The sequence below is a fragment of the Salvelinus fontinalis genome, chromosome 28 (genome assembly GCF_029448725.1).
Source record: "Salvelinus fontinalis isolate EN_2023a chromosome 28, ASM2944872v1, whole genome shotgun sequence".
Lineage (NCBI taxonomy): Eukaryota > Metazoa > Chordata > Actinopteri > Salmoniformes > Salmonidae > Salvelinus > Salvelinus fontinalis.
The window spans coordinates 26194547-26213285 of record NC_074692.1 but is presented as its reverse complement, the minus strand read 5'-3'; the positions used below and the strand labels follow the sequence as shown (position 1 = coordinate 26213285).

The following is an 18739-nucleotide window of genomic DNA, read 5'->3' as shown; positions in this document are numbered from 1 at the left end:
CACAGGGTTGTTCTCTCTCTGCTGCCTGCCAGGCTGGAGAGTTCTCTCTCTCTGCTGCCTGCCAGGCTGGAGGGTTCTCTCTCTGCTGCCTGCCAGGCTGGAGGGTTCTCTCTCTCTGCTGCCTGCCAGGCTGGAGGGTTCTCTCTCTCTGCTGCCTGCCAGGCTGGAGGATTCTCTCTCTCTCTGCTTCCTGCCAGGCCGGAGGGTTCTCTCACTCTGCTTCCTGCCAGGCTGGAGGGTTCTCTCTCTCTGCTTCCTGCAAGGCTGGAGGGTTCTCTCACTCTGCTGCCTGCCAGGCTGGAGGGTTCTCTCACTCTGCAGCCTGCCAGGCTGGAGGGTTCTCTCATTCTGCTGCCTGCCAGGCTGGAGGGTTCTCTCACTCTGCTGCCTGCCAGGCTGGAGGGTTCTCTCACTCTGCTGCCTGCCAGGCTGGAGGGTTCTCTCTCACCCTGCTGCCTGCCAGGCTGGAGGGTTCTCTCGCTCTGCTGCCTGCCAGGCTGGAGGGTTCTCTCTCTGCTGCATGCTAGGTTGGAGGGTTCTCTCTCTCTGCTTCCTGCCAGGCTGGAGGGTTCTGTCTCTGCGGCCTGCCAGGTTGGAGGGTTCTCTCTCTCTGCTGCCTGCCTGCCAGGCTGGAGGGTTCTCTCTCTCTGCTGCCTGCCTGCCAGGCTGGAGGGTCCTCTCTCTCTGCTGCATGCCAGGCTGTAGGGTTCTCTCTCTCTGCTGCATGCCAGGCTGGAGGGTTCTCTCTCTCTGCTGCCTGCCAGGCTGGAGGGTACTCTCCCGGTTGCCTGCCAGGCTGGAAGGTTCTCTCTCTCTGCTGCCTACCATGCTGCCAGGCTGGAGGGTCCTCTCTCTCTGCTGCCTGCCTGCCTGCCAGGCTGGAGGGTTCTCTCTCTCTGCTGCCTGCCTGCCTGCCTGCCAGGCTGGAGGGTTCTCTCTCTCGGCTGCCTGCAAGGCTGGAGGGTTCTCTCTCTCTGCTGCCTGCCTGCCTGCCAGGCTGGAGGGTTCTCTCTCTCTGCTGCCTGTAAGGCTGGAGGGTTCTCTCTCTCTGCTGCCTGTAAGGCTGGAGGGTTCTCTCTCTCTGCTGCCTGTAAGGCTGGAGGGTTCTCTCTCTCTCTGCTGCCTGCAAGGCTGGAGGGTTCTCTCTCTCTGCTGCCTGCAAGGCTGGAGGGTTCTCTCTCTCTCTGCTGCCTGCAAGGCTGGAGGGTTCTCTCTCTCTCTGCTGCCTGCAAGGCTGGAGGGTTCTCTCTCTCTGCTGCCTGCAAGGCTGGAGGGTTCTCTCTCTCTGCTGCCTGCAAGGCTGGAGGGTTCTCTCTCTCTGCTGCCTGCAAGGCTGGAGGTAACTAACCAGGAGTCTGGATGAATACAGGCTGCCACTACAGTTACAGTACTATTTCAGGCTAGCTTTCTCCCTCTCTGTTCACTCTCGCTCTGTTCTCTCTCTCTGTTCACTCTCTCTTTCTCGCTCTTTCTTTCTCATCCTCTCATGGAGCCTAGTAATATGTAACTCCTCGACAGACAGACGCAGATGGACAGACAGACAGGATAGACAGAACAGAAGAGCAGTATGTATTTTTGTAAGAACCAAACACGTTGTGCTGGTGAACTGGTAAAAGCAACGGGTGGCCACTGTGTGTTAGGGGTCACCAGCTGGGTGTTGGCGAACGGAGGCAATTCAACATTAAAAACTGTCAAGCCATGAACAGAAATTATGGTCGATGTTCTGGTAAGAGGCGATAGAACGGCCACCCGTTGCTTTTAACACTAAGAGAGCCGAGAGCGTCATGTTGACTCAAAACAAATGTACTTTATTTTATTACTCTGGCATTTTTAAAGTCATGTCCCCCCCGGACTTGACTTTCCTAAATAAGTCTATATAACTCACTGTCGTTGTTAAATGGTAATATCACAAACAGAATTTGTGTTATAAGAAATTAAGACATGTCATTGTTTCCCCACTGCCCTTCATATGCAACACTCAAAGCACAGTAATACTGTATATTTGAACTCAAAATATGCAATTATGTTCTATTGAAATTAAATCATCTTAAATTCATAATGTTTCTCAAGATATGCCCTTAACAAATGAATAATGAATGATCTTTGTGATGGTATTTATTTAATGGATTTTAACACTTGAATTGTGGTGTTTCAGTGACTTTTCGTTTGTATGCTACATATAGCCTACTGTTACATAAACTAATGAAAACGCTATTGTGTTCTTTGAAATACATTTTATTTTGTATTATAATGTTGCCTAAGACCTTCATAAAAACAAACAAATCATTATTTTGCAATACCATACACAAAATGTATTTATTAGTGTCATTGGCTCAAAGGTGAGTCCCTCGAGGCCAGGCTTTTCTAGTGTTAACTGTTCTTCAGCACTGTCTGTTTTATTCTACAGCAGTGATGTTTTCACCGACACACAGAGAACAGTTGGGTAAGAAGATCAAGGCAATACCAAATGCAAACAGGGTTTGTGGGAGAGAGTTCTGTGATATTATTTGTATTCTCCCTCTCTCTCACCAGCATGTCTTTTCATCCATATTGACTTGAAGATTTTCATTGCGCTGTGTTTGTGTGTGTTTGTGTGTGTGTGTGTGTGTGTGTGTGTGTGTGTGTGTGTGTGTGTGTGTGTGTGTGTGTGTGTGTGTGTGTCTCCTCGTTTTGAAAAATTTAACAAAGTGGTCTGTCTGAAAGGAGCGAACACATAGATGTGTATATAACCCCCATAATGCAGAAGTTGAGAGAGAGAGAGAGAGAGAGAGAGAGAGAGAGAGAGAGAGAGAGAGAGAGAGAGAGAGAGAGAGAGAGAGAGAGAGAGAGAGAGAGAGAGAGAGAGAGATACCTAATAACATGGTATTTCTGCCAAAATGAGTCATATGTGTTAGATCTCTTTCTCACTGTTCCTGACAAACTGGTTGCAGAAGTCCATAATGTACTAACGACATATCTCACATGTGGATTTATCTTCACACAAAATATTGTTTAAGATTGAATATATCAAGGACACTTCCGTAGTGTTTCTACAGACGCAGTCAGTTTAACATTGAACTGCTTGATTTACGTGCATAGTATATCTACAGTTGAAGTCGGAAGTTTACAAACACTTAGGTTGGAGTCATTAAAACTCGTTCTTCAACCCCTCCACAAATTTCTTGCTAACAAACTATAGTTTTGGCAAGTCGGTTAGGACATCTACTTTGTGCATGACAAGTAATTTTTCCAACAATTGTTTACAGACAGATTATTTCACTTATGATTCACTGTATCACAATTCCAGTGGGTCAGAAGTTTACATACACTGAGTTGAATGTGCCTTTATTAACCTCTCTAGGGAATGTGGGACGGTAGCGTCCCACCTCGTCAACAGCCAGTGAAACTGCAGGGCGCCAAAAACAAAACAACAGAAATCCCATAATTTAAATTCCTCAAACATACAAGTATTTTACACCATTTTAAAGATACACTTGTTGTAAATCCAGCCAAAGTGTCCGATTTCAAAAAGGTTTTACGACGAAAGCACACCAAACGATTATGTTAGGTATGAGCCAAGTCACAGAAAAAGATTTTTCAGCCAAAGAGAGGAGTAACAAAATGCAGAAATAGAGATCAAATGAATCACTAACCTTTGATGATCTTCATCAGATGACACTCATACTGTGTTTGTTTCACCACACGGTACTGTTTCGTTTCGTTCGTTCGTTTGTTCTTACCTGTTCGTGCGTTCATGTTTTATGTTCTCAAGTTCAGGTCTGTTCACGTCGTTTTGTTATTTTGTATTTTGTCAGTGTTCTGTTTTGTTGGATATCATTCAAATTCGACATCATGAACATTCACCACGCTGCACCTTGGTCCTCCTCTCTTCCACCGAAAGACGATCGTTACAAAATCACTCACCACACTCGGACCAAGCAGCGTGGTAAGCGGCAGCAGGAGCAGCGATCACAGGACTTTTGGAATTGGGAGGAAATTCTGGACAGCGGAGGACCCTGGGCACAACCGGAGGAATATCGCCGCCCTCGTGAAGAGCTGGAGGCAGCTAAAGCCGAGAGGCGGTGGTATGAGGAGGCAGCACGGAAGGGAGGCTGGAAGCCTGAGAGTCAAGCCCAGACATTTCTTGGGGGGGGGGGGGGGGGCTACAAGGGAGTGTGGCGAAGTCAGGTATGGAAACCTGCGCCAACTCCTCGAGCTTACCATGGAGAGCGAAAGTACGGGCAGACACCGTGTTATGCGGTAAAGCGCACGGTGTCTCCTGTACGTGTGCTTAGCCCGGTGCGGTACATTCCAGCTCCTCGTATCGGCCGAGCTAGATTGAGCATTGAGCCAGGTGCCATGCAGCCGGCTCAACGCGTCTGGTCTCCAGTGCGTCTCCTCGGGCCGGCATACATGGCACCAGCCTTATGCAAGGTGTCCCCGGTTCGCCAACACGTGGTGTAGGCACTGGTGGTACTGGGCTGGGGCGGGGAGGTGACGCCGGATATACCAGACCGTGCAGAAGTACTCGCTCCCTTGAGCACCGAGCCTGCCCAACCTTACCTGGTTGAATGCTCCCCGTAGCCCGACCAGTGCGGGGAGGTGGAATAACCCGCACTGGTCGGGCTACGGGGAGCATTCAACCAGGTAAGGTTGGGCAGGCTCGGTGCTCAAGGGAGCGAGTACTTCTGCACGGTCTGGTATATCCGGCGTCACCTCCCCGCCCCAGCCCAGTACCACCAGTGCCTACACCACGCACCAGGCTTCCAGTGCGTCTCCAGAGCCCTGTTCCTACTCCACACACTCGCCCTGCGGTGCGTGTCTCCAGCCCGGTACCACCAGTTCCGGCACCACGCACCAAGCCTCCTGTGCGTCTCCAGAGCCCTGTGCGCCCTGTTGCTGCTCCCCGCACTAGCCTTAAGGTGCGTGTCCTTAGCCCGGTACCACCAGTTCCGGCACCACGCACTAGGCCTACTGTGTGCCTCAGCCGGCCAGAGTCTGCCGTCTGCCCAATGCCGTCTGCACTGCCCGTCTGCCCAGCGCCGTCTGAACTGCCCGTCTGCCCAGCGCCGTCTGAGCCGCCAGTCTGTCCTGAGCCTTCAAAGCCACCCGTCTTTCCTGAGCCTTCAAAGCCGCCCGTCTGTCCTGAGCCTTCAAAGCCGTCCGTCCGTCAGTCAGGAGCCGCTAGAGCTGTCCGTCAGTCAGGAGCCGCCAGAACCGCCTGCCAGACAGGAGCCGCCAGAACCGCCCGCCAGACAGGAGCCGCCAGAGCCGCCCGCCAGACAGGAGCTGCCAGAGCCGCCCGCCAGACAGGAGCTGCCAGAGCCGCCAGCCAGCCAGGACCTGCTAGAGCCGCCAGCCAGCCATGACCTGCCAGAGCCATCAGCCAGCCCTGACCTATCAGAGCCGTCAGCCAGCCCTGACCTGCCAGAGCCGTCAGCCAGCCATGACCTGCCAGAGCCGTCAGCCAGCCATGACCTGCCAGAGCCGTCACTCAGTCCGGAGTTGCCCCTCAGTCCGGAGCTGCCCCTCAGTCCGGTGCTGCCCCTCAGTCCGGAGCTGCCCCTCAGTCCGGAGCTGCCCCTCAGTCCGGTGCTGCCCCTTAGTCCGGTGCTGCCCCTCGGTCCAGTGGGGTTAATTTGGAGGGTCACCATTATGAGGAGGCCACGGAAGCGGGGATTAACTATGTTGGGGTGGGGGCCACGTCCAGAGCCAGAGCCAGAGCCAGAGCCGTGGACAGATGCCCACCCAGACCCTGCCCTATAGGTTCAGGTTTTGCGGACCGCACCTTGGGGGGGGGGGGGGGGGGGGGGGTACTGTCACATTCCTGACCTTATTTCCTTTGTTTAGCCTTGTTTAGTTGGTCAGGACGTGAGCTGGGTGGGCATTCTATGTTATGTGTTTCTATGCTGTGTTCATTGTATTAGCCTGATATGGTTCTCAATCAGGGGCAGGTGTTTTACATTTCCTCTGATTGAGAACCATATTAAGGTCGGCTGTTCTCACAGTTTGTTTGTGGGTGATTGTTGCTGTGTCTGTGTTTGTTTCACCACATGGTACTGTTTCGTTTCGTTCGTTCGTTTGTTCTTACCTGTTCGTGCGTTCATGTTTTATGTTCTCAAGTTCAGGTCTGTTCACGTCGTTTTGTTATTTTGTATTTTGTCAGTGTTCTGTTTTGTTGGATATCATTCAAATTCGACATCATGAACATTCACCACGCTGCGCCTTGGTCCTCCTCTCTTCCACCGAAAGACGAGCGTTACAAGTACGCAAGTATAAACACCATGGGACCACGCAGCCATCATACCGCTCAGGAAGGAGACGCATTCTGTCTCCTAGAGATGAACGTACTTTGGTGCGAAAAGTGCAAATCAATCCCAGAACAGCAAATGACCTTGTGAAGATGCTGGAGGAAACAGGTACAAAAGTATCTGTATCCACAGTAAAACGAGTCCTATATCGACATAACCTGAAAGGCCGCTCAACAAGGAAGAAGCCACTGCTCCAAAACCGCCATAAAAAAAGCCAGGCTACAGTTTGCAACTGCACATAGGGACAAAGATCGTACTTTTTGGAGAAATGTCCTCTAGTCTGATGAAACAAAAATAGAACTGTTTGGCCATAATGACCATCGTTATGTTTGGAGGAAAAAGGGGGAGGCTTGCAAGCCGAAGAACACCATCCCAACCGTGAAGCACGGGGCTGGCAGCATCATGTTGTGGGGGTGTTTTGCTGCAGGAGGGACTGGTGCACTTCACAAAATAGATGGCATCATGAGGCAGGACAGTTATGTGGATATATTGAAGCAACATCTCAAGACATCAATCAGGAAGTTAAAGCTTGGTCACAAATGGGTCTTCCACATGGACAATGACCCCAAGCATACTTCCAAAGTTGTGGCAAAATGCCTTAAGGACAACACAGTCAAGGTATTGGAGTGGCCATCACAAAGCCCTGACCTCAAACCTATAGAAAATGTGTGGGTAGAACTGGAAAAGTTTGTGCGAGCAAGGAGGCTTACAAACCTGACTCAGTTACACCAGCTCTGTCAGGATGAATTGGTCAAAATTCACCCAACTTATTGTGAGAAGCTTGTGGAAGGCTACCCGAAACATTTGAACCAAGTTAAACAATTTCAAGGCAATGCTACCAAATACTAATTGAGTGTATGTAAACTTCTGACCCACTGGGAATGTGATGAATGAAATACAAGCTGAAATAAATCATTCTCTCTACTATTATTCTGACATTTCACATTCTTAAAATAAAGTGGTGATCCTAACTGACCTAAGACAGGGAATTGTTGTTAGGATTAAATGTCAGGAATTGTGAAAAAACTGAGTTTAAATGTATTTGGCTAAGGTGTATGGAAACTTCCGACTTCAACTGTATATACACAGAGTATACCAAACATTAGGGCCACCTTCCTAATATTGAGTTGCACCTCCTTAAATCCTTCTTTAACCTGTCTCCTCCCCTTCCTTTAAACTGATTGAAGTGGATTTAACAAGTGACATTCATAAAGGATCATAGCTTTCAACTGGATTCACCTGGTCCGTCTATGTCATGGACATTTTTTGTATACTCAGTGTATATACCCATTACTCAAGGAGTGGAACAAGCGCTTTGCTTCCACATGAGAAAATACTGCAGCTGACAATGAATGAGCGGTAAAAGTAGAAATGTAAATGAGAGAGCGATCCCCTAGCGTTGCGTAACCAACTCTTATCTTAACTCTATGATCTTGGCCAGCTACTGCTTATTAGTCTGCTGCCAAAACTCAAACAACAACAGTCCAAGTCCTTATTTGGATTTCTTCTCACACGAAAGCTCATATTTGACAGACAGACAGCTCTGTCTGTCTCCACTGAAGAAACCTTCCGAGATATGATCAGCGGCTGAGGCCCGTCATTGACTTCTGAATTGCAGAAAGAGGCTGATCCACAGAGGGAGACCAAGGAAGACAGAAAGAGGCTGATCCACGGAGAGAGACCAAGGGAGGCAGAAAGAGGCTGATCTACGGAGGGAGACCAAGGGAGGCAGAAAGAGGCTGATCCACGGAGGGAGACCAAGGGAGGCAGAAAGAGGCTGATCCATGGAGGGAGACCAAGCGAGGCAGAAAGAGGCTGATCCACGGAGGGAGACCAAGCGAGGCAGAAAGAGGCTGATCCACGGAGGGAGACCAAGCGAGGCAGAAAGAGGCTGATCCACGGAGGGAGACCAAGGGAGGCAGAAAGAGGATGAACCACGGAGGGAGACCAAGGGAGGCAGAAAGAGGCTGATCCACGGAGGGAGACCAAGCGAGGCAGCAGCACTGGCAAGTAGCAGCCGTTTCAATATCTTATTTCAGGCTGGGAATAGAGCTCTGCAGTGATTATTGTTAGTATCACTCCAACCAGAAAGACTATTCCCCTCAGAGCTAATGTTCCTATCTCACATTTGTAACAAGGAGCATGTTGACAACTGTTATACTAATTGCTTTCACAGCTAGTCATTTATAAAGAAAACATGCTCTGAGACCCTCTATGGAGCTATAGCCAGTCACGGCATCTCTCAGAATAAATGCTCAAACCCTGAAACCCTGAGAAAGACTGGAGGCCAATCTGCTTTGATTTTCACCCAATCAAAATAACAGGTTCACCGTTCATGATGTCATGGCAAGACAAAAACTAAGTGGACGTTGATGCTAGTGAAATAAAGACTCCTTTATCGTTCTCCGCTCACTCATATAGGCGTACATAATCAGGTATTAACATAAGATGTTGGTGATCACTAGATCATGCCCATACTAATATGTTGTGAGAAATAGTGGATGTTTAGTTGACCTGCAAGACGGTCTAGGTAGCATGGTGACAGTATGCATTAGCAAAACATTGACTATTATTGGGTTCTCTCTACTGCACTGTACTGAATGTGCCAATGGTAAATAAAATGTCAAACTGCCTCTGTATTTACTACTTCATTCTGAAAGCGAGCATTAGACTAAGTCTTGTGTTGTGAGCTTAGGGAGATGATTTGAGGGGGATTTCGTTAAGGCCCTACTCAGCAAAGCCAACCAATAGACCAGTTGAACTTGATGGGCCCAAGTCCCTGGAAAATGAATAATTTTTGCATACAAGCACATTTTTAAAGGGATTCACTTGAGAGATGTTGATGTAACTGTACAGGTATGAACAAGCAAGCCATTCACTGTCTGTTCTACTGCTCTCTCAGTCAATGAGTGGAATAGGCCAAAAGGAAAAAACACTTACAGGCACTTTCTGTTCTTTCTACTTATGTTCCATGATTTGTAATGTAAATCTTTCTCAGGCCTCATTGCCAGCCAGTCATTTAATTTTCTGCAGCCAAATGCCACAATATGTGATCCAAAATTGCAAGGGTGGCAAACTGGGAAACACGTATTATTTCAATAACTACCCTTTTTATTCAACGCTGTATCATTGATTATGAGTGAAAGAGCATAGAGCAAAGCAGCCAGTGGATGAACAGGCAACTTTAACCAGTCAGAAGTCTAATCCTTCTCACCAGGCTTCAGGACAACATCTTAATCACTTGATAATTGCATCCTGCCACTCGCCACACAAAGCAGACCAAGAGAGAAAGGAGGAAGATACAACCCAGCAGCACAACACATCTAGAACACTGACAGTGACATTAGCCAGACTGTTCAATACCTCTCATAGGGAAACAACGACCAAATGAAGAGGGAAACAAAAGGAAAAGCCAGCAGCAGCACACACCACATCTACTACAGTGACATTCACAGCAACCAAGCTATTCATTACTTCTCATAACGGACAATGAAGACTGTTCCGCAGGGGGACCATAAGGGCTGTATGTAACCTCCGCCCCACATATCCTCTGGAGAGAACAAGCGCTTCCTAGGGAGGATATTTAGATCATTTGTCAATATATTGGGCACACAGCCTCAGCAGCACAGCCAAAAGGATGCTATCTCTCCACTTTCTCTCCACTATCGAGCATGACAGTACACACACACACACACACACACACACACACACACACACACACACACACACACACACACACACACACACACACACACACACACACACACACACACACACACACACACACACACACACACACACACACACACACACACACACACACACACACACACCACAGCCAAAATGTTTATCTCTCTTACTCTCTCTCCGCCACGGGAGAGATGGGTCCCATGGGCCTTAAGAAGCATTTCTTCATGGGACGTGTCAGGCTCTGAGCACCGACGCCTCCGGGGGCCTGCCTGTTAATTAAAAGGGGAGTTGTTGTTTGTCACCGGCTGGCAGCATACAGTATGATGCACTACAGCCATCACTATGAGTGTAACGAAAACACTGAGCGGTATTGCAACATGATGACCATACAACACAGTTTAACAGGCCTCTGGATCCAGAGACCAAATGGTATACTTAGGCAATAAGGCACGAGGGGGTGTGGTATATGGCCAATATACCACATTTAATGGCTGTTATTACGCACGACGCAGCGCGGAGTGCCTGGACACAGCCCTTAGCCATGGTATATTGGCCATATTGCACAAACCCCAGAGGTACCTTATTGCTATTACCAACGTAATTAGAGCAGCAAAAATAAATGTTTTGTCATACCTGTGGCACATGGTCTGATATACCACGGCTGTCAGCCAATCAGCATTCAGGGCTCGAACCACCCAGTTTATAATGTTGCTTTATGGCTTGTCGTTCAACACAAGTGTTGAGTTGTTATAACTACAGCTTTTAGCAACATCCCAACACTGAACAAGTTACAAGTCTCTAGACCAAATACTATACTGTTGATGTACGGCTTGTACGGTTTGTTCATCCAACACACTGCTGAATTGTTACAGATGCAGCTTCATTTACACCTGCTATAAGGCTTCAAACACACCGACAGCGTCAATGCGCAAAATGGTATGCAGCATCAGCTGGATGTGTGCAACAAAAGTTTAACATTCACCTTCCGCTACCATTTCTGTCAAGCCGTCTACTCATACAGTTTAACGCATACGTTCAATAAATCCAACATCTGCACCACACCGAAAGCACTGCAACTGCCTCTGCAACACAATGCTGCACAGCAAACGCAGCGTTTGATTGGAAATGAATGTACTTCTGGTGTACCAAAATGCAATGACACTGTCGGTGTGATCAAATCGTAAGAGGAAGCAGTAGGCTACTGGCTGATTGTTTATGACAAGAGAAAATAATATACTATTTTAAGGGATATAATGTAAGACAGCGTAATAACACATGTTAACACACAATCTGTGTTAATGTGACAATAAACAGGTCAAACCCCCCCCCCCCCCATTACAAATGACTACTGACGGTTAGAGAGAAAAAAGTCAATTCAAGCCTAAACAGATAACATAAGGATCACCTCTGTGTGGATTAGAGAGGGGGATTTGCCATCTAGTATCAACGTCACACAAAGAGAGGAGGGAAATGTCACATCTCATTTCTATTATGGAAGGTGGATAATGGCAATATCTTCTTATTGTTTCTGTTAGTACATTACCCACGGGGGGACTTTTGAGGGGCTTTAACAGTATTGTATAATTGTCTTAATAGGCATTTGAGAGAGGGCTTTTCATTCTACATGCCTCATCTCCTCACTGACATTTCCAGTCACTATAGCATAGCCATGTTTGACAAAGTAGGCATGTCTTGTTTGTACGGTTAATTTACATAGGTAAGTGGCTTTCCGGGTGAAATGTGGACTCAAAACAAATAAACAAATTATAATCAAACGTGGCCAATGTGGTGGATTGGTTTCTACCATAATGAACTAAGCTATGGGAGCAGAGCAGGTTCCCGCATACATTACACACAACATAAGCTCCAAGAGCAGTAGGCAGCTTTATTCTTTCAATCCAAGGCTGCAATATTACCCACTACTGAAACATGTTTAACGTGAAAGCAAAACACTCACATTCACATAAACATTGTGTACAGTACTGTTGAGCAGCAAGCTATAGAGGTTCAATGAACCCAGAGAAAATGTGAGGTTGATCTCAATATACTGTGAAAGTGCCCAGTCTAATCTTCAGGAAACAGCAGAGGGAGCACCCCCCTATCCACATCGACGGGACAGTAGTGGAGAAGGTGGAAAGTTTTAAGTTCCTCGGTGTACACATCACGGACAAACTGAATTGGTCCACCCACACAGACAACGTTGTGAAGAAGGCGCAGCAGCACCTCTTCAACCTCAGGAGGCTGAAGAAATTCGGCTTGTCACCAAAAGCACTCACAAACTTCCACAGATGCACAATCGAGAGCATCCTGTCGGGCTGTATCACCGCCTGATATGGCAACTGCTCCGCCCACAACCGTAAGGCTCTCCAGAGGGTAGTGAGGTCTGCACAACGCATCACTGGGGGCAAACTACCTGCCCTCCAGGACACCTACACCACCCGATGTCACAGGAAGGCCATAAAGATCATCAAGGACAACAACCACCCAAGCCACTGCCTGTTCACCCCGCTATCATCCAGAAGGCGAGGTCAGTACAGGTGCATCAAAGCAGGGACCGAGAGACTGAAAAACAGCTTCTATCTCAAGGCCATCAGACTGTTAAACAGCCACCACTAACATTTAGCGGCCGCTGCCAACATACTGACTCAACTCCAGCCACTTTAATAATGGGAATTGATGGAAATTATGTAAAAATGTACCACTAGCCAATTTAAACAATGCCACTTAATATAATGTTTACATACCCTACATTACTCATCTCATATGTATATGTATATACTGTACTCTATATCATCTACTGCATCTTGCCATCTTTATGTAATACATGTATCACTAGCCACTTTAAACTATGCCACTTTATGTTTACATACCCTACATTACTCATCTCATATGTATATACTGTACTCTATACCATCTACTGCATCTTGCCTTTGCCGTTCTGTACCATCACTCATTCATATATCTTTATGTACATATTCTTTATCCCTTTACACTTGTGTGTATAAGGTAGTAGTTGTGGAATTGTTAGGTTAGATTACTTGTTGGTTATTACTGCATTGTCGGAACTAGAAGCACAAGCATTTTGCTACACTCGCATTAACATCTGCTAACCATGTGTATGTGACAAATAAAATGTGATTTGATTTGATTTGATTTAATCAGTCTCAATTGGCCTGTCATGAACAGGGAGGCCTGTATTGACCATCAGTGAATTATATGAGGTTAAGAACACTCTCTCAACTGTACTGTGTTTATTAGAGAATGATGCAATAGGTCAGTTTGTTATTGAATGGCTAATGGTGCCGTGTCAGTTGTATAATTGATAGGAAATTAGCATTTAACATTCCTGCTTGGCCCTATCACATAGGCTTTCCAGATGTGTGTCCAACCCACACTTAGCTCCATACAAAGTATAACTAACTACCATCAGCCCATTTTCATGCAAATCTGACAACTACTGTTTAGAGAACTGTTTTACTCCATTTCCAACCATTTTAATTGAATCGATTTATGAATGCTTTATAATGCCAGATTATATATACAGTATATCACAAAAGTGAGTACACCCCTCACATTTTTGTAAATATTTGAGTATATCTTTTCATGTGACAACACTGAAGAAATGACACTTTGCTACAATGTAAAGTAGTGAGTGTACAGCTTGTATAACAGTGTACATTTGCTGTCCCCTCAAAATAACTCAACACACAGCCATTAATGTCTAAACTGCTGGCAACAAAAGTGAGTATACCCCTAAGTGAAAATGTCCAAATTGTTATACAAGCTGTACACTCACTACTTTACATTGTAGCAAAGTGTCATTTCTTCAGTGTTGTCACATGAAAAGATATACTCAAATATTTACAAAAATGTAAGGGGTGTACTCACTTTTGTGATATATATATATATATATATATATATATATATATAAATATATATATTTAACCTTTATTTAACTAGGCAAGTCAGTTAAGAAGAAATTATTATTTCTTAAATTATTAATAAATTATTATTATTACAGCTAATCAGGCCTATCCTGATTAGCTGTCTGGCTGAGTACAGCATTCATTCACTTGTAGATGTCACTGAAGGAAGCGACCCTACAGACAGCCTATGCTGGTGGGATCAGATCCTATCTGAGAAGCGCTTCGCTCAGACTTCCCAGAGGCCTTCATAGTCAGCACCTGTCAGACTGCCATAAGCAGCGAGCACCGGAGGCACGCGTACACATACCTTTCACATACCTTTCACATCAGAGCATATAATGCACACACGTGCACACACACACACACACACACACACACACACACACACACACACACACGAGCTCACACACACACACACACGTGCTCACACACACACGTGCTCACACACACACGTGCTCACACACACACACGTGCTCACACACACACATGCTCACACACATACACGTGCTCACACACACACGTGCTCACACACACACACGAGCTCACACACACACACACACACGTGCTCACACACACACACACACACGTGCTCACACACACACGTGCTCACACACACACGTGCTCACACACACACGTGCTCACACACACACACGTGCTCACACACACACACACACGTGCTCACACACACACACACACACGTGCTCACACACACACGTGCTCACACACACACGTGCTCACACACACACACGTGTTCACACACACACACACACACACACACACACACACACACACACACACACACACACACACACACACACACACACACACAGACACACACACACACACCAGGCCTCTCTCCATCACCCTCTCCTACACACTTCCATGCACTTCACCCTCTGCCCCTCCTCTTAGACACTATCTTCGTTCACACAAAACCCCTAGTAAGTGGCATGGAAGGCCTAAGTTAACGGAAGAGCAATGTAATTACTGAGGACCCTGACAGGTTAACCTTGTTAACAGAGGGGAGGTGACAAATCAATGACAAGCTCCCAGTGAGTGAACACTCCTTTGGACATTTATGTCCACAACACCAACAAAAAATAACATATCTTGGACAATATTTCATACTTATGTATGGACTCAAATCTAGTAATAAGCCAATAGGTCAAGCTATGTAATGCAGTCTATTGTACCATGCTGGTGGTATTGTCTCTGTGGGGAACAAGCAGCAATTACAACTGACTGTGTTGCTTACACTCAAGTAGAGTAGTAGCAGGTGTCTATGGGTTTAGTTCCTGACCTTTGCAGCCACAGTCAGCCACTAACAGGCTAAGGAATTATTGCAGATACTATGTAAGTAGGTACACAGGTATTACCAATACAAATGTCAACTTTGAAGACTTCAACTGTACTTGGAAAGATGTTTCACATTATTCAATTATACAACGGGTGGCATTCCATCCTGCGTCTGTTCCACTAGTTACCACTGGCTAAATCTGTTTCATGTTATTAGAATAGATCATAATGAGATCTAAGGACAGTGGTTACTTGTATCAAATTCACAATCTCATTTGTAGACTTCAACTTCACCTGAGGTTTAATCACCTTCAAAGCAAATAGAAACACATAATCAAAGACACATTGCACATGTTGGACCATCCAATAAATATGCACACTCCATATGGGCACATGGTTATAGAGGCATACAATGATGGAAATTGTGTAGTAAAGAGTAAGAAATCTAAAGGGGCTGCAGACCCATGTTGCATAGAACAACAAAAGGCAGAACTACAAGGACAAGCCAAAGATCTACAATTCATTCCCCTCCTCAACACGCAGAGAAAACAGCACATGTTTATATGCTGTCAAACAAACCGTTATGTCAGAGCATGTCATGAATAGCACCTCATTAGTCAAGCTGAAAAGTTATGCTCTTATGCAAATTCTGACGTGTTTGACATGTGTAATTATAAGCCAATCCCCTTACCTCCAGACAGTCCAGGCTGACGAAACCGGCAATGGCAAATCCATCAATGATATCCTCTTCTTGAGAACTGGACTCTCGTCTCTTTCGACGAGGGGGACGTGAGGCTCTGGAAGAAGGTGTTGAGTGTGGAACCTTTTTACCATTCTGGGAGGCGAGATCCCTCCCAGGACTTTGCTCCCTATCTGAACAAGATGAAGGGTTTGGACTGCGGGCATCCCTGCCCACTGCCTCCCGTCTCCGTACCCTCTCACGTTTGGAACGGGATCTCCGGCTCTGCTTCAATTTTCCATCCATTTTAAAAATGTTGCAATGACAAAATCACTCTAGAGCGCCTAACGTAAAGCGGATTCCCTGTGCGAAATTTGATACTATTGTGCTATCACGAGGAGATACGCATGTATAAATAATACATATATATAATAAGATTCACGGAATGACCTTGAATATTTCTCCCGAATACAATAAACAAATGTTAAAATATTCCATGCAGGCGAGGAAGAAGGAACGCAAATCCTCACGTATTTGAAGCGATCCGATACTATAAGGTCGACGCGTTCTTTACATAAGCAGGTGTAAAACGGCGAAATACTTCAAATGTATGCATTCCACTTGCTTTGCAACTTTGTTGCATTGGAAAAACACAATGTTAATAGCTGCATACCACAGACAGCGCAGAGAAATAATGTCGCTGCCCGTTGTTTTCCACTACCCAATCCATGATCCGCTGTCAAAAAAGGACTATAGATAACATCCGTCAAAATGCGTATTAGGTGCTTAACAATTATGTATGAGATAATACATAAGTGGATAATCCTCTCTGCATTGGCGAGTTTCAACGGTTAACCATATTCCTCTGACAAGTTCCGCCGTAGGGTAAACCTTTGCGCGATAAAAGCTACGAGGGCAGGGATTTCCAAGTCTTTCGCTACTTATGCGCAATATTTTCAAAATGATCCTCCGTTTAGCTACTTCAGCATACGACCATCCACTGCATATGATCAAACCCCATAAGCCAAAGGCATCGGCTATTCCAGGCCCGCGTAAGTTATAAATCCACTCTTGAATTCCGTCCTTGGTTGCTCAGTTACTCGTGTCTCGTCGTATTTTTCGTTTTCACATAATGCAAAGCTTTGATAAGTGTCCTTAAAGCGGCAGAGTGATTAAAATCTCCTCTCCCCTCTTTTCCCTACATCTGAAATTAGTGTGCAGTAAAAGCCTCAGAGAGCCGAGATAACTGACGCACTTCCGCCACCTCTGCAAATTACCAGAAGGAAGTGAGCTAGTTTATACTTCTAAATCACGCACAGTAACTTTGTCATGAGGCATAGGCTACAATATTCGCATTACTTTTGTGTAATGCGGCTGGCTACACGTAGTCCTACAGTATGTCTGTCGCAGCCTACCGTCCATGTAGTCGCCCCACTCTGACGTCCTACTGTCAGCGAATAGAAATGCAGCCCAACACTTTAGGCTAGAAAACCTTTCCAACTATGATTCGTGATTTGACTTGCGCTTGTGTGGGGTCAGAAGATTGGCGTTATTCATCTCTTTCATCATTCTAGCCTATTTGATCTATTTGGATACTTGCCAAATTGAATTGTGTGGCACTCTCCAGTGGTGTCCATTCTCCACTACTGATGAATCATGACATGTCATATGTTCTGTAGTGTACATCTCCGTTACCAAGCGCTCAGTTGCAGATAGTCTACTTCACTGAAGCTTATCTTTCTGCACTTCACCTCATCAGATATTTGCCTGGGAAACAAGAGTATGGTTTTTGCATTTCAGGCTCGGTTTACTACCAGCCTTTAGTGCACACAGTCAAATTGTAAGAGAAGAGACAGCCTACAATATAAAAGCACATAGCATAAGGCTCAACCTCAAGCCCATCCCTGGTGCAAAGTTATTACATAGGCCTACAGTATTATTGATGTGTAGGCCTGTTTAGTGCTTGAATAAGGCTAACAGTATGTCATGATAAGTATTACTGGTGCAGGACTATCAAAAACTGAAAGAAATATCACAATTAGTGCAGGAAATGGGTATATACAGTATGTAGTAATTATCTTCAATTCAGTAGGAAATTGTAGTAAATGTTGACCAAAGAGAACCCCAATCGTTTAGTAGGGCAATATAGTCTCTGAAGACTTAGTGCATTATTATACTCATGCTAGTGCAACCTCTGGCGTTGTAGAGTGATATTCTCTCTCTGTTGAACTGCTTTGTATGAAATAATTCAGTAAAGAGATTAGAGAAGGGACAGGTATGGAGGAGAGGAGCAGAGCCTCTGGATTAGAGGGGAGAGATTACCTCTGTTTTCCTAATGCCACTCTACTTCCTGGTAACCTATACAGACTGACTGAGCCTCACATCGCTCTCATTCAAATGAATACATAACTCTCTTTGAAATGATTTACCATTCTACTGTATAAGCACATACGAGTGCTGTCAAGATTTTAGAATGTTAGATGGTAGACTTGTTTTTAATTTGTTTACGCTCTCTTGATAAGAGGCATAAAGTACATTTCCACACAAAAAGCACATCAGGAGTCAGGATTTAGTTACACTCAATTGGGGGTAAAATGCTTGGAAAAGTCAGAATTGTTTGTGGTGATTACAGAGGCAACATGTTTATCGAATTTGTTTGTTTATTTAATCCATTGAAAATCCCCACAGTAATTTAAACCATCTGTACTATATATGCTTGATTTGAAGATTGAGTGTCTGGTGGCATAAATTAGACATCCCAATCTGTGGCCTAGTTGCCTCTGAGGAATGACTGAGGAAGAAATGTACAAGCCTATGTTTAATAACTATGGGGTTTTTAGTTGACTGTATGACATGTC

General features: G+C 45.7%; 1 protein-coding gene across 10 annotated transcripts in view; it reads right to left on the bottom strand.

Annotated features, from left to right (window-relative positions):
* The window catches only part of LOC129826514 (autism susceptibility gene 2 protein-like), a 472035-nt gene extending 454730 nt beyond the window's left edge, over window positions 1–17305 (bottom strand). For 6 of the 10 annotated variants that reach the window (XM_055887333.1, XM_055887323.1, XM_055887329.1 and 3 more), the window contains exon 1: window positions 15894–17304. In XM_055887333.1, coding sequence (XP_055743308.1) covers window positions 15894–16187 — 294 coding nt within the window. In that variant the 5' untranslated portion in view covers window positions 16188–17304. Of the gene's footprint in view, window positions 1–15893 lie in introns of all 10 variants that reach the window. The other 4 variants (XM_055887324.1, XM_055887330.1, XM_055887332.1 and 1 more) reach the window with 2 other exon arrangements.
* Window positions 17306–18739: the final 1434 nt, after the last annotated feature.